The sequence below is a fragment of the Penicillium cataractarum genome (assembly GCF_028827025.1).
Source record: "Penicillium cataractarum strain IBT 29864 chromosome Unknown utg000002l, whole genome shotgun sequence".
Lineage (NCBI taxonomy): Eukaryota > Fungi > Ascomycota > Eurotiomycetes > Eurotiales > Aspergillaceae > Penicillium > Penicillium cataractarum.
In genome coordinates, this window is record NW_026622738.1 from 3,793,162 (window position 1) to 3,815,413 (window position 22,252).

At 39.6% G+C, this 22,252-nt stretch overlaps 3 protein-coding genes across 3 annotated transcripts; 2 read left to right on the top strand and 1 right to left on the bottom strand.

Annotated features, from left to right (window-relative positions):
* Nucleotides 1-660: 660 nt before the first annotated feature.
* N7496_003449 (putative nuclear pore complex subunit Nup133) lies at nucleotides 661-4,874 on the top strand (the record flags this gene model as incomplete). The annotated part of the gene is made up of 4 exons (XM_056696380.1): nucleotides 661-963; nucleotides 1,058-1,127; nucleotides 1,187-4,504; nucleotides 4,561-4,874. The coding sequence occupies 4 exons, from the start codon at nucleotides 661-663 to the stop codon at nucleotides 4,872-4,874; spliced, it is 4,005 nt and encodes a 1,334-aa protein (XP_056558592.1).
* A 509-nt stretch (nucleotides 4,875-5,383) lies between these two features.
* Nucleotides 5,384-5,955, bottom strand: N7496_003450 (uncharacterized protein; the record flags this gene model as incomplete). Its single annotated transcript, XM_056696381.1, has 2 exons — nucleotides 5,384-5,636; nucleotides 5,699-5,955. Coding segments are annotated over 2 exons (510 nt in total), but the record flags the coding sequence as incomplete, so codon positions are not given.
* A 14,436-nt stretch (nucleotides 5,956-20,391) lies between these two features.
* On the top strand, nucleotides 20,392-21,161 carry N7496_003451 (uncharacterized protein; the record flags this gene model as incomplete). Its single annotated transcript, XM_056696382.1, has 4 exons — nucleotides 20,392-20,502; nucleotides 20,533-20,685; nucleotides 20,771-20,935; nucleotides 21,042-21,161. Coding segments are annotated over 4 exons (549 nt in total), but the record flags the coding sequence as incomplete, so codon positions are not given.
* Nucleotides 21,162-22,252: the final 1,091 nt, after the last annotated feature.

Here is a 22,252-nt window from a genome sequence, read left to right on the forward strand (position 1 = left end):
ACGGCACTTCCGGCCTTCATCATAGTCTATTCGGTGTAGCAGGGGGGCATTTTGAAGCTGGCAGTTGTTGTAGACGACACCACTCCATCGAAACGAACATTGCCTGTACCCCAGCCCGCCGCTGGAGCTGTCTTCGTGCAGCACCGACGGGACTCGGAGGGGGGCGATCACGTAAGCCTCCGCAGATCGGCGGAAACACCTACTTCCATAGTCCACCTACCTAACGGTACGAGTTAATATAATAATTTATATAGTAGCAACGAATATCTTTAATGAACTTTTAGTGTTGATAATCTGACCGCTACATTGCAAGCGTATATCCCTCAAATCTCAGTATGATATGTGTTATGTAGATCCTTTGTACCTGGCGACGATGTTTGGTTAGTAAACAGCATAGCTCGGAGGCTTGCCATCACGTGATTTGGTATCTCCGCGTCTCGCGTCCGTTCTTCAATCTGCTTGTCTCACCGCCCGGCCCAAACACTCCCAGAAGGTTGCGAGCTTGCCTACGCAAGGTTGGCTTCTTGAATCATCCACTCCCCGGCCCTCTTACTCGTGGGAGCCTAGTTCCCTTGACCTCTCTCTTGGCCTTGGCCAACATTGCGAGGTCAAACAATTATCCTTTCTCACTACTCGTCTCCCGCTCGTTGCCTCCAAAAAATGTTCGTCCCCAAAACAGCAGCCGCATCGCGCAACCCTCGCAGACGCCAGAGGACTAGCTCCGATGAATCCGTCAAGCCGCCAAAGGCGAAAAGACAGCGCTCAGTGCTGCGCCAAGCTGGCGACTCTCAAGCCACGAGCTTGAACCAGGACCAGCGCGAAGTCGCAGAGCCGTCTATCTCTGTTCCGCCCTCTGATCACGAGGTGGTTACCACCGCAATTGGTCCTGAGTCGCATCTTCCAATTCGGAGCGCAAAGCAGGCTGAACGGCCTAGTGCCGATGCTGAAGGGACGGTCGTACTGGTGCGTATATTAAGATTTCCTTCTATGCAATCTTGCCGTTGAGGTAAGATTGGGGTGTGCAAACCTCCGTTTTGCTAACGTCTCCCGGACACAGTCAAGCACTGATTACTACACCGTCGATCAACTTCCCGCTTTACCGGATCAAATTCGAGGATCACTTTCAGGTATGCTACTCGCCTTTTTATAGCTTAGTTCCTAGTGGCCATAGATCATTAACGCTTAGAGAAAACAGACTCCCTCAGATGTTTTTTCGCACCGAGTCATCAGTACGCACTCGCCTTGACACCTTCACACGCAATCATATGGCCATATTCCGTGACTACGTCGACTCCTTCAGCCTCGGAAACGTTCACGGTCTCGATTCCCGAGACATGTAGGGATACACATGGTGCAGTTCCGCTCGGCGTCCTGCTGTCCACTGCCACAGGGGGACATCCTGGCCTTCTCATTATCATCCCTTCCACAGGAAAAATCATTTACTGGGAGACGGTTTCGAGCGCAGCATCACTAGGACTGTCCCGGCAAAAACAGAATGGAATTCAAGGATCGACGCCCGGTCTCCTTTCCGGCGAATACGCCACGGAGATCATGAATTGTGAGCCCTCGGGGACCATCATCGTCTTTTCCTCCGGGCGAGTGGCACATGTCACTCTAAGAAATCCTCAAGGAAAGCCCTCCGTACTGGTGAATTTCCTTAGCACGTCGATCAGCGGTGGGGCCGGAGGATTCCTTGGTGGAATCAAAAGTGTTCTGGGTGGCGGTTCTTGGAGGAAAGAAGTTACTGCAGTTCAAGCAGGTGGATCACGCCAGCGAGGTCAGCGAGATGTGATAGTTGCCACTTCCGCTGGTCAGGTGGAAATATGGGATACACATTGGAATCACGGAAATGCGCTGAAGAAAAAGTTCGATGTCAGAGGGGACATTGCCGCATCCATTCTTCATGACTCCATCAAGCCAGTTGGGGAGGCGGACCTGAAAATTCTGGATTTCGCATTCTCGGAACAGCAATCTCCAGATGAAGATGACTCCCAAGTATCTGAGGAGTCCTGGCGGCTTTTTATGATTGTCAGCACCCCACAGCTGCTGGAGTCCAAAACACTATTCGTCGTCCAGGTCCTCTTATCTGGAACTGGCGCACGTATCCTTTCTACTCATGCGGTGGATATCCATACCATCTCCGCCGTGCGGAGCGACTTGAAGCCCAAAATACTGGTTCCAAAGGGGGAGACTACTGCGTTTGTCCTTATTGGGCAATCTCTTGTCGTACTGTCTCTTACAAGCATCGAGGAGACCCCAACGTCCCAACTACTTCTGGACTCTCACAGAATGCCTCTGCCTTTCCAGGATATCATCCATCTTAGGTCAGGCAAAGACTATGAAATTCTGGGATATAGCTCAGAGGGCCAATTTGATGATGAGAGCGGCACATCATGCGTGATGATGGTTCGAAATTTTGGCGTCGTACGAGTGAATGTGGTTCCTCAGTTCCCGTCGGCGCTTGATGCGGATGAGGGCCAAGTCACTGCGAAACACAAGCTCGAGCAGGCAATTTTCTTCGGGACCATGGCACAGAATCCCTTGAACTTGCTCGGGGATAGTGACCTCGATTTTCCGGCGACTGAAATCGAGCAAGCGTCTTTGGAAATCTGTAGGGAGCTTCTTCGATCGGATTCCCGCTTCGTTCCTACCTCTGCCATATCCATAGACCAGAGCCTGAGGCTGAGGGCTAAAGCCCTCGGGGATCTTGCGGCGTTGTTGTTGCGCAAAGGAAACCCGCTCAGCCGCCCAGCAAGGTGGGAACTGCTGTGGGGAGCAGAAAAACTCGCTGCGCAACGAGCTATGTGGAAGCTAGAAGAGGCACGCAGAAGCAAAGGCGAGGACGCCTTCCTTGGCCATGTCATCGAATCTATGAACGACAAATTCAAGACGCTCCCTGACCCCTCGCATGGGGACGCTGATTCAGTGCGTCTGTGGTTCATGAAGGACACGCATCACATGGAACATGTGATTCCCTGGATCAAGAACGCCATCAAACCTCGGAGGGGAAATTCTTCAAAGCAGGCACGGAAGCTGTCCGAGCAGATTTTAGAGGCAAGCGAGCTCTTCCTAGCTATCATCGAAACAGCTTATCGGTATCGTGACGAGCACGCATCCGTGTACGGATTGGGCAGTGACTTCGTGGAAGATGGCGTCCTAGCTGATGGGTACGAGAATCTTCCCGAGTTTTGGACCTCTCGTGCGGTCGGATACACCGAGGCGGGCCATTTACTTGACTGGGAGCTAGACAGTTGTCGGGCATGGATCCAACAAAAGACCTCTAGTGCAGACGCCCCCGATGGTCAGGTCTTGAAGAAGATTGCCGAAAACAGTGCCCGCCATCTCCGAGTCCTCGGCCAGATGCACCGTGAACGAACACGCTGGTTGAGTGCACAAGGCGATTCCAAGCTAGCAGACGAATGTGCTGCGATTGAACAGGCTCACGTGAAGGAACGCAAATGGCAACTATTCAAGTTAGCGGGCATCGGCCATCTTCGTGATGCTTTGAGCCTAGCGGAGCGCTTCCGAGACATGGGGGCCCTCGTCGAACTCATCATTGAACTCCAGGACCAAGTGAAAACCCAGGCAGGCCCAGAACCCTTGGTGGATGCTCCTGTCATGGCCGCAAGCGAAGCTGATGTCGCGCATCGAGTTTCTCAATATTTTGATAGATTCGGCGAGCCTTGGGCGGATGCATACTTCTCACGCCAGATTTCAATGGGCCATCCCGGCGCCTTGCTCTCCATGCGCAAGTATCAAACGTCCGTTACTCGGTTCCTCCGGAAAACACCTACCTATTCCAAATTGAGCTGGATCAACGACGTGACAGGCGAGGAGGACTATGAAACTGCTGCTGTGTGTCTGGAAGGTTTGGCGCTTGGTGGTGAAGAAGAACTATGGAGTCATCGAGTACAATTATCGTTGGCAAAACTGAGCAATCTAGCCTCGAGCGAGAAAAAGCAACTGCGAGACCGTCCCTCATCCTTACAGAAGGATATCAAACGGCTGGATGATTGCAATGAGGTCGATGAAATTCAGGACTCTCTTCATAACTATGTGAAGTCATTCTGTGAGGATGCGATCGATCGGAGGGCTGCAGCTGACCTCGCACTGGGCTATTTTGGTGGACATCTCGCGGCAGATCGTCCCTCACTCTACAAAATTTTGGATGATGCGCTTTTCACCCTGTTCAACAGACACGTTGTCGGTGTTGATGCTTTGATAGATCTACTCACGCTCATGGGTCCGTTGCACCACAATGATGACATTGAAAGTGATTTTGGGGGGCGGGAATTTTTCCTAGCCCTTCGAGTCCTTGATCACAGTCGCTACGGCGAGCGGGATACATCATACATGTCAGCATTGCGAAAGTTAATCTGGCGACGTTGCTTAATCAAGGATGACTGGGAAGCTCGGGGAAAGGCCGCCGAGGGTTCCAATGGAACGTCGGACGAGTCTACACGCGACACTGCTCTATATCGTACACTGTCTCTCTGTCTCTCTGGTGAGTTTTCTTTCTAAACACGATCACTTTTGCCCTATTCTAATGATCTTCTTTAGCCACTTGCAGACCCAGTCTCAAGTCTCTGGTCGTGCCTCTTGCTCCGACAGAGGCGCTGATGGCTGATTCTGAATCCGAAATTCTCGTATCACGCTTTCGTCCCGAGCAACAGGCGCGGGTGACTGCTGACTTAAAGCGGGAAGACGATATGCTACGTCAGTTCATCGAAACTGGCAAACTTGACTTTTGGTTTCACAATCTCGTTGCCTCCGTCAAGACTGAATCGGCATCGGATGCGATGGCAGATGGCAACGGTGCAAAGGCCCAATCCTCCCCGTCCACGGACTCCAAGGCACGGTTGACGTGGGTTTGAGTTTAGCTTGTGCTACACGGGTCGCTATTCCGATATTTTGCAGCAATGAATGACTTGTAATACGGATCAAATAACTGGAGTTGGTCACTATCTCGGTGGATGTGCATTATGCATCCATTCTTTTGGGAAGGTGGAGGGGGGAGCAATATTATTGTGTTCATTGTCCATGCAAACTTCGTATATGTGAACTTTCGTACATGTTAACTCTAGCTGGCAACACTAGACGGCGTCAGATGATTGAGACAATGATAACCGGCCGAAGTCTCTTGGGGTTTTTGGGGAACAAAAGGATTGGTCGGTCGTTTATTTTGTTCTATGTAGCAGCTCCTTCCGGGGAAGTAGTCTCCTAGCCAGTAAGCCCTACGGAATACCGGAATTCTTTATTTAATAAAGATTACGGGTGGAATAATAGCCATATTGGTCAAGTATCGGTTTCATATTTCTCGAGGCGGTAACACATCTGAAGCTGGATCATTGCAGCACCCGGTTCGTACCTAATGTCAAATCCTTCAATACTTCATCGCTGCCTGGTCATTCTCACTATCATTGCTGCTACTGGTACTCTCAACCTTAGTCACGGCACTTTCATCGGCTGTGGTCACGTCGGCAGGCCCGTGGAGCTGCTCCTCGAAGACCGGCTCCGGTTCGACCGTCTCAAATTTAGTTCTGAAGTCAGCCAGTCCTTGCGTGCTGCTGTTGGAACGACGCCGAGCATTGTTCATGGTATAACCATAATCCTGCACTTCATCTCCGGAGCGACCCCTACATGTAGGCCATCTAGATTAGCAAAGTAACGGAGTTGCAAGTTGAGGATCGATTCTCACCAATTGCCCTTGCCGCCTCCATCCTTCTTTGTCTTGCGGGGATCCGCGTCGGTTGGACCAGACTTGGCAAAATAGCGAGGAAGGTTTTCACGGGGGGGCATCATGCCATCGAGAGGGTGGTCGCGATCATTGAGTTTGTGGGAACGAGTCACTGTGCTATCAGTAGAGATCGAGGTGGTCAGGATCGTGGTCTTACTGCTGGGTTTAGAGTAAATCAGGGTAGGAAGAAGAGATAATGGTAAAGGGGAGGAGTGAGAAGCTTGGAGAGAGTGAGCCAGAGGCGTGTCAGGTTAATACCCTGTTGCGCGTGACTCGTGACCTCATACCCTCCGGGGCGAGAATGCGGGGGTTACTAATCCCCGGCCCCACCTAACCTTAATCCATCACGACTTGAAACACTTCACAGGGTATTGGTATGGAGTATGGAAGGTGGCTCGGAAAGAATGTAAGGATGGGTATAGGTGGGAGGAGGCCAATAGGGCCTGGTGTGTTACGTGTAGAATGAAGAATGTTTTATGAATGACCAAATAAGAACTAGGATGGGGTCATTCAGGAATGAGAGAGCGTATCCTTGCAGGCTATACTCTAAACTACAGGATCGGAATATAGAGCCGCCGACTAGTGTATGCCTATACATCCTCGATGACCTACAGGATTAATTCGTGATATAGCTACCTTCCCTTATTATATACTCCATAGTCAATTATTAATGTCAACTTACCAAACAGCGCTCGAGTGAACTAATAATAATATTTGAGAACTATTATTTTCTAGAAATTACTGCTCTATACCCCTGCTAAGTTCGTTATATGTAGTGAGGTCAATTTTTGATCTAGACATATAGTCTAAGATCATAGAATATTTATAAATAAGGTAGATCATTAGTGCTAGAAGAAGATACGAGGTTAGTAACAGCGATCTCCCCTTATATGGTTCAATAACAACCATGTTTAAATCCCTCAAAGCCAGCGAGTAGTAATAGCTAAAATAATTAGCTACGTACTTACCACGACATTAATTAGTGATCTAGCCAGATTACTAGCCTAAGGGTATATACGATGAGGAGCCTAAATAGGGCCAGATATCCCTACAAGGTTGATTCTATAACTATGTATAATAATAATCCTTCGATAGTATCTACTGCTACTATTTAACTCACCAGCTTTGTTCCTCACTATTCTGTCCCTTCCGCTTATGCCTACTTACAGGTTATAAGCCTAAATGACTCTGAATAAGAAAGCTTAAGAAACACGGCCCACGGGAGCGTATACCAGTAAGCTCTTTTATCTCCGGACTTTTCCTTAGGTAATATCTGTAATTTTAACAGTGTTAGTAAGATCTACTAGCAGATTAGACTAAGGAAAGGTCGATAGCAGATAGCCGTTATTACCCGAGGATCGGCCGATATAGTCGCACGATACTATAGAAGAAGAAGCACCGCGCGATAAAGGAGAGCTTAAGGTAGTATTGAGGACGAATAGTAGTATATAGAATAAAAGGAGATAACATAAGAGATAGTGTCAACATGTGGATGTTGTGGGGTCATATGACGAAGGACCCACTCATATAACCCCTCTCTGCATATAGATCTTCCTCTATAAGATCTACCAGATTGATCCTCAACGATCTCGCTTATAATTGCCTACCTAGGCAGGAGACTATATAACACTCCATGGTTACTTCTGATATTCCTGATATTTCATGTGATCTTTTATTATGTTTCCTAAGATATAAATACTGCCCTGTTTTCTAGTTATATTGAATCAAGTTTATCATCCCCTTTAATCTCTCTTCTTAATCAGCGATACTCTTCCACAATCGTGGTGCTTCTTCTTATAAGTACGCACGACCGATATACTTATACTAGTGTAACTAGACACTATATTGAGTCCTACTAATTATACGTATATACTATCTTCTTATATATATTACCATAACTTTATGGTCACTGCCTAAAGTCTGATAGTTATAAGCCCGACGCCTCTACTCTAACTATTTAATTAATCTTCTCTTACTTTACTCTCACTCTCGCTTTACTTCTTATCGGACTTTAGGCGGTAACCATAAAGTCATGGTTATATATATAAGACTATAGTATATATAAGGATTAGTAAATACTTAATATAGTATCTAATTACACGGTTATAAGTCTATCGGTCGTGTATACTTCTAAGAAGGAGAAGTACTATAATTATAGAAGAGTACTACCGATCTAGAAGAGAGATTAAAAGGGATAATAAACTTAATTTAATTTAGCTAGGAAATAGGGTGGTATTTATATTATAGGAAATATAATAAAAGATTATATAAAATAGTAAGAAAGTAGGGTATTAAATAGTTTCCTACCTAGGTAGCTAATTTAATATAAGTATATAATTTAATATAAGATCGTTAAGGATTAATCTAATAAATCTTATAGAGAAGATCTAGATATAGAGAGAGGTTATATAAGTAGGTCTTTAGTTATATAACCCTATAATATCTATATATTAATATATCCCCTTAGTTCTCGATATAAGAGTAGAATAAGAGTAAAGTAAGAACTAAATAAGAGAAAAGAGAATAACTAGATAAGAGATAGTATCTCTATACCTAGTGATCTAATAAAATCTTTATACTTCTATCTAGGTAGATACTTAGTAAGACTATTAGTAGGTATATCGGTAGTTTTAACCTATTAGACTAATAGGCGCTTTACTTATATCTCTTAACGAATCTATAGGTAGTTAATATCTATATAATAAAGTTTAGTCTAAAATACTAATTTCTCACGATTTAATAGATTAACGGTTTACTTATTATCGTAATTTAATATCTCTAGTTAGTCGGTATCGAATTCGATAAATAAAAAGAGGCGTTTAACCTAGTATAGCTATTTAGCTATATATAATATAGCTAGTAATTTGGCTTCGGTAGTTAATATAGTTATTATCTTTTACTTACGAGATTTCTACTTAATTAGACTACTAAATAGAGAGAAGATAAAACCTTCTAATAACTTCTTATTAAGATTATCGGTAAAGCTTATATTAGATAAAGTAGTAAAGATCTAGCTATCTAATTAGCTATTACTAAAGTAGATAGCTAGGTCTTTTATCCTATATAAGTAGGAGATTAAGTAGTTAATAATAGCTAGATACTTTTTATTATAGTATATAAGAGATTTAGCTAGTAGCTAATTAATAAAAGTAATATCTAGTCTAGTTTATATAGTAGGGAAAAGGGTTAAACTATACTTCTACTAGTATAGTTTAATAGTTAATTAGTTAATTTAACTAGTAATTAGATTAAGATATTAATTACTAATTAGTAGTATATTAGGTAGTTTCCTACCTAGAAGATTAAATTTAGTAGTAATCTTTTTAATATAGACTAATTAGTTTAGCTAGGTCTTTCGTCGCTATCGGTCGTATATAATCTAAATACTGATAAATTAGATAAGTTTACTAGAGTTCTTGTTAATATATAGATATTATAGGGTTATATAACGGAAGACCTACTACCCCTTATCGCTTCTATATCTATAAGATCTATCAGATTGATCTTTAACGATCTTACATTGAATTACATACTCGTATTGAATTGCCTACCTAGGTAGGAGACTATTCAACACTCCACTTTCTTACTATTTTATGTGATCTTTTGCTATGTTTCTATAATATGAATACTGCCCTATTTCCTAGCTAAATTGAATTAAGTTTGATATCTTTATTAATCAAGGACAGAAATCCTTAGCACTTCTTCTACTACTACGCCCTATTGTTACGGACCTTAAGAGGCGCGGGAGCCGTAGTTATTTAAGGATACCGGAGAGCTAATTATCCTACAGAAGCTAGGGATTAGCGTTATTACGTACGTTTCGGTATACTTAGGCGAGCCCTAATAGGGCCCTAAGGTAGACACTCTAAGCGGGAGCTAGAAACGGCCTACGGCTAACCGTTATAATTAATATCCGCTTACACTATTTAACGGTTAGCGCGACATAGGAAACGGCCGCTATTTTTACTAGTACCTAGTTTCTATCCTAAATACTAGGATACAGGAAAAGTATACACGTAATCTAGGGGAGTAGATCTATCTATAGGGGTAGGATATACTCTAGGGAGTTAATATACTCTAAGGAGTAGGATATACTCCCTAGGGATTATCTACTCCACGAAAGGGCTAGATATATAAGGACACTCGTTTCGTATTATATATTTAGTTCTTCGCGATTAATTATTTAAGTTATTAGGATAGTACCTTTCTTATATTATTACTTAGTTACTACCTTAAGTACTTTACACTTTATAGTTTACCTTTAAGATAACCTAACCTATAAGTAGGGGATTTACTCCGTAGTAATACTTAGTAATTAACTTACTTAGCGCGTACTTCTAGTACGTTCTATAAGATACTTAATAGGACCCGAACCCGACGTAAGGCTTTATATAGTAACGGTATAGTTACGAGATACTCTTAGAATCCGTAGTTAGAACTAGGTTAGTATACCCGTAGATATTCTAACCCGTAGTGACTAGTTAGCTACGCGTAATATATTAATCGCCCTATCTTTAAACTATAAAGCAAAGTTATTATAGTAGGTAACGATAGTACCGTAAGTAACGTTTTAAGTAGGTTAAATCCTATACTACTAACTAATATATAACTTATAGATATAATATCCTAGTTATAGGAATAACTAGTATAGGCGTAAAGTAACTAGCGCCCTACTACTATTAAACTACCTAAGCCTAAGTTCTACTATAGCGAACGAACTAAGCTTCTTTCCTTCTTAACTTAGATAGATATATAGCTTCGTCTTATTAGGTATACTAAGGAAGCCGATAAGATTATTTACGCTTCTACTTATTTCCGAGGATAAGCTTTTAAGTAGTTTAAACCCTTTATTAGAGAATTTAATAATAAACCGTAGAAGGACTAGGGTAACGTTACTAAAGCGATCTTTATCTCTTATATAACCTTTAAGAAGAAGCTTAAGTAGATCTTCGGCGATATTAATACCGCTAGGACCGCGGAATAACGACTTAATTAACTACGATAAACTAGATTAGCTAGCGTATATACCGCTAAGTTCTAGTAGATTATTTCGTATCTTAATTTTAATAATAATACCTATATCTAGCTCTTTAAGTAAGGACTTAAGGAAGATATTAAAGATAAACTTATATAAGTTAATAGACCTAACGAGCTCTATAAAATAATCGAGCTCGTGATTAAGTACGATAACCGACTCTACGAAAGAAAGCTCTAATAATAAGAGTATAGGTACGGAGATAACTAAGGAATAATACTATCCTAGTACCGCTACTATATAAGGGTAGGCGAGGAAATCGACGATAACCTAGGGAGTATAGCGATCCCTATAGACTATAGCTAATAGAGCTTAACGTAGCGAGACTCCTAGCTAAAGAAGAAAAGCGGCGAAAGGATAATAACTTATACTTTAAATATAGAAAAGTAGGATATCGGGCGCGTAAGTATAATAGTAAGCGTAATAACGTAAAGCTATAGGCGCGTAAGCGTAATAGATATAATAACGTAAAGCTATAATAGTTACGGGCGACTCGGGATAGCGAGATCCGACCCTAGTAACTAAGGACTACTAAGGAAAAGAATAAGCCTACCGACGCTATTAACGAACTACTAGCTAAATAGATAACTCTAAGCCCGGAATAAATCGGTAAGCTACGGTAATGATCGAAGGGAAAAACCACGGATACCTTCGAAGACGATAACGAATACCGCGGCCTAGATAGCGTAGAGTACGCGACGGAATTTCCTAAAATTAACTAGGAAAATATTAAGAGTTAAGGGTAGACCTAGTATAGTCCCTAGAATACTACTAACTCCTAGGAACTATCCGACGATTCCTAGGAGTAGGGTATAGGGATCCTAAAGATACTAATCGAGATACTAGGAACCCTAGAGATCCTAGAGACTCTATCTCCGCTCCTAGGAATAGATACTACTAAATAGCCTTACGAAGAACCCTATAAAAATAGATAATAAGAAGTAGAGTAATAGATCCGAGAAATTATTACGGATAGTAACCTACCGATTAAATCGCTAGCTATACTTATCGAAGTACTTAATAAGGTTCGGGACGTTATTAATAGACGACTAACTATAGGATAATATCTATATAATAAGTAGCGTTATATATATAAAGGATATATACAGTACCTAGAGTATAGTCTAAGAACTATCTTAGTATACTACGACGACGGATACAGTCATGGGTCATAAGTTTTAACACCTAGGACCCACTCATACTTAATTATATAATATACTGCCGGTCGCAAAACCTCCGCTAGAATTCCATAAATTGCATATTTACCACTAAATATATATAGAATCTGCCTAGTAAGGCGTGTACTACCCTTCTGATTTAATAATTGCTTCTACCCTATTAGGCATAGTCTCAGAGAGGTGTTCCAGATGCCTCATATCGATATTTTGCTAGGTAACCTGCGCAGTTTCTACTAAAATCCGCTTAGTCTCATTATTATTCTTTATATGTATAAGATTAGGTCGAATTTTATAGATCTCTGCTTTTAGAAGGGCCTATAGGTTCTTAATTAGATTAAGATTAGGTGAATGGGGTAGCTAAACCATTACCTTAATCTCTATCTCTTCTAACGTATCGCGTACAATATACGCAGTATATGTAGGTGTATTATTATACATAAAAATCCCATCTTCGGTAGGTAGAAGCGTAGTTAAGACCCGACGGTATAGCTCCTCAATCACGAATCTATTAATACCCCCTCTCTCGGATTCAGGATCTCCGAAAAGGGGTATTAAACTAGTACGCCGAGTAGCCGAGAAAGCAGCCCAAAATATCTGTTTAACCTACTTACCGCGCTGCGGTAAACCCTGATATTGACCTTCTTTTGCTTGATCTCGCGGGCGTATAAAGGTCTATTCACGGCGTATACTAATACCTCGTTTAACGGTACATTCATCAGACCAGTAAACCCGGGCCTAATTAGCCGGTGTAAATGAGCGATATTTAAGAGCCCACTGAAGGCGTTTCACTGCGTGAATCTCTTCGAGATAAGGCCGCTAGCTACAGCGCTATTTACGCATGTTTTCAGCGTTAAGTAGTCGTCGAATTGAGCGATATTTCACCCTATGATTAACCTCAGTAAGGAGATCTTCCTGGGTAACACGAGGATTTTCGGTAATAACCTCAAGAATTCGGGTCTTATTAGCCTCCGTAAGCTTTCGTGGGCGACCTGAGCGTGGCTTTGAAACACCATCTGCCCTTTCTAGCTCTTTTTTGATAGTATAACGTATTGTTGAGACGTGTATCTAGGGGTAGCGGTTATGAATACGCTTATAACCCCAGCCGATATCATGTAATTCGCATATACGAGCGCGTAATGTTGGTGTAAGCTCTTTTGATAGGCCCATATCGTAGAATTCGCAGAGATAGAAGGTAGAGAAGGTAGAAGAAGATAGTATAATATGTAGAAATCTACCTATGTGTGAATTCTAGCGAGAAGTCTCCTCACGCGTTGATTTAGCGTGGTTTCTACATACGCGTATAAGGCAGGCGGTAGGATTAGAACTAGGCGGTCTAGGTAATGTGGGGCTAGGGGTGTTAAAACTTATGACCCATCACTATATATAGTATACGTAGTAAGAAAAGTCGAAAGAAGCCTAGAACTAAAACTACTATAATAGGAAAAGAAACCTAATTAGAAACTAGAATATATAGGACGCTAGTATAGAAACCGGAGGATAAATACGAACGGATAATACCTTATAGCTATAGCGTAGGGCTTATACCTAAAAATTATTACTAATATCGTACTCTAACTAACTAAAGTAATAATTAACTTAGGGATAGTAGGAAACTTTATAAGCCTACGTTACTAACGGAAATATAAGATCTAAGACGTAGAAAAGCTATAACCTATACCTATTATCGGACTTATATTACGCGTAGCTAACTAGTCACTATGAGTTAGAACCTCCACGGGTTATACTTACCTAGTTCTAACTACGGATTCTAAGAGTATCTCATAACTATACCGTTACTATATAAAGCCTTACGTTAGGTTCGGGTCCTATTAAGTATCTTATAGAACGTGCTAGAAGTACGCGCTAAGTAAGTTAATCACTAAGTATTATTACTAAGCGAATCCCCTACTTATAGGTTAGGTTATCTTAAAGGTAAACTATAAAGTATAAAGTACTAAAGGTAGTAACTAAGTAACTTAAATAATTAATCGCGAAGAACTAAATATATAATACTAAAATAAGTATCCTTATATATCTAGCTCTTCCTACTCCTAGGGAGTATATCCTTAGCGTTACGTACGGTTTTACTAGGTCCTTATATTTAGGATATAATCTAGGTACTAGTAAAATAGCGGCCGTTTCCTACGTCGCGCTAACCATAAAATAGAGTAAGTAGGTATTAATTATAATAGTTAATCGTAGGCTATTTCTAGCTTTCGCCTAGAGTATCTACCTTAGGGCCCTATTAAGGCTCGCCTAAGTATACCGAAACGTACGTAATAACGCTAATCCCTAGCGTCTATAGGATAATTAGCTCTCCGGTATCCTTAAATAACTACGGCCCCTACGCCTCTTAAGGTTCGTAATATTATCCCCTCCTTCCTTATTCTTTATCCTTAAAGGATTTAAATATTAGTCCCCCCCTTAGGTAAGTATATATTTTTCTTCTTTTTCTAATTTTCCCTATCGGCTATATCCCCCTTATAATATACCTATTAATAATAAAACTTATAAATAAAGGATGAGGATCATGGCACGAAACCTGGTATGCTACTAGTCCTAACTAGGTATCCTTCCCGCATCACCCAAAATGATACATTCGATAGCTATGTAATACTTGCTAAGCCCTTATATATGTATTTCCCTATACATAAGCGCTTCTCGTAAATAATCGAATGTCGTCGGCGACCATAGACGCCGATTATACGAGAAGCGCTTATGTATAGGGAAATACATATATAAGGGCTTAGCAAGTATTACATAGCTATCGAATGTATCATTTTGGGTGATGCGGGAAGGATACCTAGTTAGGACTAGTAGCATACCAGGTTTCGTGCCATGATCCTCGTCCTAAATAAAATAGGTTACGTTAATATAATTCTATTCTTTAATATAGTTCTATCGTTAACTTTCCGTATAATTATTATTCCTCTTATTATATTAATTATATAATAGTATCTAAGAACCGAAACTATACTAAGTATACTTATCGTAGTCGTAAATACGAACGAAAGCTCTATAGCGATACTAAGTAGGATACTATACTATACGATAAAAAGAAAGTAGCTACTAACCTCGAGAAGGCCTAGAAGTAGTAGCTAGAATATTCGATAAAAATAAACAAAACGATAGTAAAGGTTCTCTATTTATAAAAATAATAATAATTCTTAAAAGATCGAAGTAGTCGGATATTAAATCACGATTTAGATATAATAGCTTAGTTAGATAAGGAGGATCTCCTTAGTACTAAGGATCTTACGGAGCTAGATCGTCTCGCTAATACTAAGGATACTCACGCTTTTACCGCTATATTAGAGAATCCTACTCTAACCTAGATATTAAAGATAAATATAATATCGCTATTCTTCTAGGGTAACCTAGGTCTCTCTATAGGTAACGTTAGTAGAACTACCGAACTAGCTAGTAGTAGCCTATTAGGTTCTTAATAGGTTCCTATATATTTTCTAAGGTATTATATCTCTTCTATTTTATAAGATAATAAGGTTTTCTACTAATTTTATTAGTATCTAGGATTTATTTAATCTCGTATTCGTTTTCCGTTTCTTCTTTTATTTCTATATTAGTAGCGATTTTAGCGTTTTTAGGTACTTTTTCTAATAATAAGATATAAAAGGTTATATAGATACGTCGTATACTATTAGGTAGCTCTAATCGATAATTAAGCGGTCCTATTTTTTCTATAATTTTAAATAGTCCTAATTTAAGATAGTTGAGCTTTACGCTAGATTATCTAGTACGAATATTATATTATAAAAGGTAAACTTTCTCTCCCCTTTAAAAGTCTAGCGCTTTCTAGCGCGATTAGTCGTAATAGAATTTTATATATAGGTTTAAAAACTTAATATCTTATAATAGCTATAGATATAGCTACTCTAACCTAGTCGCTAGTAGTTAGGATAACTCTATAAGTAGTTATTTTCTGATCGGTTCTCTAATAATAGTAGGATTAAACCTATAATTTACGAAGAAAGATATCTCTTTTATAATTACGTATATTATATTATTATATATAAACTATATTATTAATAGTAATCCTATCTAGTTATCTTACTAGAAGTTTACGTAGTATCGTAGATATTATTCTAGTATTTAGTTAACTTATCCTATTTATCCGTTAGTTTACGGATAGTACGCAGTAGAGAGTCTATACTTAATACTAAGTTAGTCCGCTAATAACTACTATATATTAGATATAAATAACCTATCTCTATCTAAGGTAATCCTACTCGGTATTCTATAATTAGTAAATATATATCTAAGTAATAGGCTAGCTATTTATCGTACGTTAATAGTTTCTGTTATTAATATTACGTATATATATTTAGCTAGTTAGTTAACGACTACTATAATTATATTACTTCCTTCCGAAATAGGTAGTTTTATAATAAAGTCTATAGTAATCTATTCTTATAGTCGCTTTAGTATTTCCGCTAATTCTAGTTCTCTATATAATATATACCGCGATAATTTATTCTATTAGTATAAATCGTATTACTAAATATATTTTCTAACTTTTCTATAGAGTACTAGGATATAGTAATTCCGTATAATTTTTTCGATAGTTTTCTTAATATTAAGGTATCCTTAGGTAGATTCGTTATAATATAATTAGATAATCTTAGTTTAGAGGTTCCCGGGAATATATACTAAGCTATAAATAAGGACTAGACTATCTTTTACTAGAGCTATATTATTACTTAGAATCTTCTAGATCGACTTATTAGTTTTAGTACTATTTCGAATTTTTTTAAGCTATTTATTATCCTATAATTCGCTAGTTACTATAAGGATTTAGTGATTATATATAATATACCCTTCGCTATCTATAGTTAGGATAGCGGGTATCGCTTCCTTAGTCCCGAGCTTATAGTCTAGGTATTAACTTAGTATATCTATTACTACGTTTTCGGTCCCCTTATAGTATATAATCTTAAAATTATATTAAGCTAGTATTTCTACCTATCTAGCTTATCGTTATATAAGTTTCTTCGTTATTATAAAGTAGGTAAGATTATAGTAGTCTATCCTAACGATTATAGTATACTTAGCTCCTTCTAAGTATACTCTCTATATTTAAAATACTAATACTATAGCTAATAGTTCCTTATTATAGATATCGTAATTTAATTCTACTAGTATTATTTTATAAGACTAGAAAGCGATAGATCTAAGCTTACCGTCTTATCCTAGCTATATAAGTTAAGCTCTAAGCGCGAAATCCGATACGTTAGTTTCTAAGATAATTAGTACGTTATAGCTAAATATTATAATAATTACTTTCCCTACTTCTTAGTTATATATTTCCTTAAGCGAAGTAAATAATCCTTCTATCTTATTATCTTATTTAAATAGTACGTCTTTCTTAGTAAATCGGTAAAGTCCGGCTATATACTTTAAATATTATAGGACTAACTTTCGATAGTAGTTAGTAAGTCTAAGAAAGCTCTATATATCCTTAACGTATATTAGGGTTAGCTACTTAAGTATACTTTTAACCTTATCCTATTCTATCCTAAGTCCGTTAGGACTAATAATATATCTAAGAAAGCTAGTATTCTACATATAAAATTTATATTTCTTAAGCTTAAGTATAACCTTAGCTTCCCTTAGTCGTTATAATACTAGTTTATTATATTTAATATACTCGGTTTCCGTTTTCGAAAATATAAGAATATCGTTAGGGTATATAATAATAAACTTATTAAGATATCTATTTAGTATACTAAAGATAAAGCGTTAAAACGATACTAGTACGTTAGTAAGTCTAAATAGTATAATATTATACTTAAAGTATCCGAACTTAGTCCGGAATACCGTTTTCTATTTATCTTCTTCCTTAATCCTTAGCCTATTATAGATATTAGTAATATTATATTTACTAAAGTATTTTACTCCTTAGATAATATCTTAGATTTCGTTAATTAATAGTAATAGATACTAGTCCTTAATAGTAATATCGTTAAGTTATTAGTAATTAACGTATATTCTAAGTTCTTCCCCTTTCTTTAGTATAAATAGGATTAGATATCTTACTAACGATTTTAAGTATTAAATATTCCCTTTCTTAAGGTTATCCTTAATATATTCTTCTAGTATCGCTAACTCTTTCTACGATAGTAGATAAATTAGTATAAACTTTAGTTCCTAGCTATCCTTAATCTTAATCCTATAGTCGTATAGGCTATACTTAGGTAGCTTACCGTTAGGTAGTAGCGTAAATATATCCTAGAATTCTACGTATTCTTTAGGGATCTTATATTCCTCCCCTAGCGCTTCTATTATATAGAGGATTATTATATTATTATAGACGAGAACGTATTTATTTAGTTCCTTATTTATTATATCTAGTCGTTATTCCGTAGTAGCGATATCTCTAATATTACTTATTTATTTATTAGGCCTATCTCCTAGCTAAAAACTCTCTTTAAGTTCTTCTTCGTGAGGATTCTTATAAGTATCTACTTCCCTAGAGCTAAGTCTCTTTAGTATTATAGGCTCGCTTCTTCTAGTCTATATCTATATAGTCTATCGATACGAGTATCTATTAAAGACGATATTTCCTACTCGCTAATTAATAGCTAGGTTATACTTCCTTAACTAAGATACTCCGAGTACTATATTATACTCTCCGAGGTATATAACGTCGAAGTTAATAATCTCGAAGTAGTCCCTAATAACTATTAGTAGCGGTCCGCTCTTATATATAATCCCTAGTCCTAAACTTTCTCTATTTAGACTAATAATTAGTATTAGTCGTGGCTTCTCTACGCCTTAGATCTTATACTTCTATTTATATAGTAGGCTTATAAAGTTTCTTACTACTCCTAAATCGATTATTACTCTAGTTAGTCGAAGTATAATATTAGTAGTAATTTTTCTATTTAGGCCCGAGCTACCGGAAGCGGCAACCTCCTAGTCCCGGTTTAGCGCCCGCCCCCACCGCTCCCCGCTACGGTTTAGCGTAGGTCGAACACGGTTTAGCGGCCACGCTAATCTATAACGGGTATACCTATACCTTCACCGCCGCGCGACTCGACGTCCCGAGTGTATAAATCGTAGGTACGTCGCTCCATCGTCGCTATTATCTCCCTTGTTTTCCTCCCCCTCCTCGAACACTTCCACGATACGTCCGATTAGATCGATGATTTCGGGCGGATTACGAGCCCCGGTCTACTTAAGGTATTTTTAAGCAACATCATCCGGGCTATACTCGTACTATCTAATAGGAGCCCTCCCTAACGCCGTCCGCCCCCTTTCCCTCGTTCGACCTACTAATTTTAATAGTTTACCGGTCGATCGCTTTTTTTAACCGTAGCACCCACGTTCTACGCGCCTTATTTCTATTAAATTCGCTACCACGAAGCTTTAGCTCTCTAACATCTCTCTAATACCTCCGTCACCGAACAGTCCCATATTAAGCCTATCCTTAGACCCGGTTACGTAGCGATCGTTAAGAGCAGACGATTTCTAGGTCGATATATACCTCCGAGTTTAGAACAGTGATTTAGATAACGTGGCGTATCGCTAACGCTCCCCTAAACACTCGAACGACCACCGCTCCTCGGTCTATTATCTATAGCCCCGCACGGTTTTCGGGAATAGCAAGCTACCTTATCTTCCTAGCTCGCCTTAAGTAATACGCTCTTTTTACTATTAGACCTAGGTACGACTCCTATATATCCCGTAGCGAAGGAATAGGGTACGTACCTAAGTTTAAGATACGAGCTAAGTAGCTATAAGCGTTAGATAAGGTATAATCGGGAGTCGGCCTATTAGGTAATTAGTTAAGCTATATAGTAGTACCTTAAAGCGGCCGGTTTCTACGTATATATTTCCTCGTCTAGTTAACTTAGTATAGGTAGTGTCCTCGACGAGAGGAGCTTTTTCACCGATTATAAGTTTATAATACGGCCGTAGGTAATTCTTTATCTTCCTCGCCCTTAGAGTATAGTCCTCCGATTTTATATTTAGATCGGAGCTAAACAAGGAAGCCCTATCTACCTTAGAAACGTGACTACGGGAAGGCGAGGCTTAGGGCCGGCCGGTTATATCTAATAGCCTAGATTCCTATTCGGGGTAGGGCCGTTATTAGAATAACGCCGCTAAATATCGTTTTCCGGGGGCTACTTAGATCTATTATAAAAGGGTCCTTTCGACCGTCTACCTAAGTCGGGTTAGTAGTCCGATTACCTTATTTCGCTTTTTTTATATCTATATCTTTTCTATCTAGATCTAAGACTATACCGGTGCTCCTTAATAATATATAGTTCTATCACGGCCCTTCGAAGCCTATAAAACCGCTATATTTTACCTTAAATAGTAGCTAGAAAGGCTCTAAAGGTTTTCCTGCTTTACTATTAGGCGAGTAACTAATATTATCTAATTAATCTATCTGTTCGGTAACCGACGACTTAATAGTGGTTCCGATAAGGTTCGTCTATCAGGCTACTAACCCGGAGGATATAACGGATCAGCATAAGGATAGCTTACTTAACTTCTTTAACCGCGAACTAGCGAAGTTATATAGGGCCGTAATACTAAATTTATTAATTAGGTTTAAGTCCAGCTCGGGCCTTATTCACTACAAACTTAAGTATAAGCGTAGACTCGGACTATTTAGACTTCTTCCCGAGATCCTAACTAAGTTACATAAGCCCTCTACGGCTTCCTCAGTCCCCTACGATTACGGTTCTTCCACTAGATTCGGCAATCTCGTACCCTAAGATTATATAATCGTATATAGTAGAGAATATTCCGTAGGGACGGAATCAACCTTCTCCTACTCCGACTAACACTTAGGATATACTTGATAGGCCTACTATACGGAGTAAATATTATCCTAATACCCCGCTCTCTTCCGTCTCGTCCTACTTAGATACTACTTCTAAGAAACGGAACGATATAGACCCCTACGTTCCTTTCCTAGAGGGTTACCTAGGTAACTATTCGTATAATTATAAGGAAGTAAGGCAAACTAGATTAATTTTAGACCGCTACCCTAGAATTATAGCTAACTTAGGCCCTTCTAGACTAGTCGATCCGATACTCTTTAACATACCTAATTTAATAGATCTTAAATAAGCCGAAGGGTACGAGTCTATTACTTCTTATTCGAGAACGCCTAGCGTTTAAGCCTCTTTTCCTAATCCGAGAAGATATAAAGGAAAGGAGTAAAGAATACCCCGTATAGGAAAACAAGATATTACTCGCAATAAGTACTATATAGCTATCGCTATAGTTATTCCTCTAATACGGCCTAGGCTTATACAGAGGGTACGCCTAAAGAGAAAACCTATTCTATTAGATATTAATCGTAGCGAACCCAGTAAAGACCTTAGTAATTCCCCGGACGAAGATTTCACGAGCGATATAATCTAATCGGAACCGTCAGACGTTAAGGCCTCCTTACAGGAGAAACACGGGCCCCTAAGCATAGCCACTTCGTTCTATAGCCACGATACCTCTATCGGCTATTCCGAATACTGAGATATTATTAGGCGGGTAATTCTCACCATCCTAACACAGGGATCAGAGACCACCTTCTTCTTTATACTTAAGCCCGATAACGTCCGGTTATATATACCTACGTAGAGAATTCCCACTAACTTCGAGAAGCTAGGTAGAATTTCTAAGCGGTCTATAAGTATAGCCTATCTAACTCACAAGAAGGATAAACGTTAGACCTATTTAACTAACGAGAAGTACTTACTAGTAGAGCTAAAGGAGTAAGGGAATTTAATATAGGAGGAAATCGCGGATCATTTTCCTAGTCGAACTTTATCTACGCTACAGGTATATTATTATACAAAACTAAAATACCGAAGAGCTAAAAGAAGCGGCCCACGAAGTCGTAGGGGGAGGGAAAAATAATAAAAGTACATATATCGATAGAAACTATCACAATCGAAAGCATCTACCGTCTCTATATCCCACGCCGCTCCGACTAAGCTTATTAGTTATCTAGCAGCACCCTCCGGGTAGGGATAACCACCACGAAGTACATTATAAGCTAGGGTATCTATAGCCTACGAGGGACGGCCAATAAGTGGACTAGTAACGGTCGTTTATGCCCCTATCATTCTAGGTAATAATAGCTTTAGAAGGGGCCCTAAGTGTGTCTGTCGCTAAGCGGTTTAGAGAAGGTGAGCCGAGTGAACGAGTCTTCAAACTACTAACCTACCAGCGTGCGGCTTATGTGCGGTAGATAGTCGGGTGGCTGCTACTCGGGTGAGTTTAGGATGAGCGCCGCTTTATGGTCGCGCGATCAGGGTGAGGTAGGGT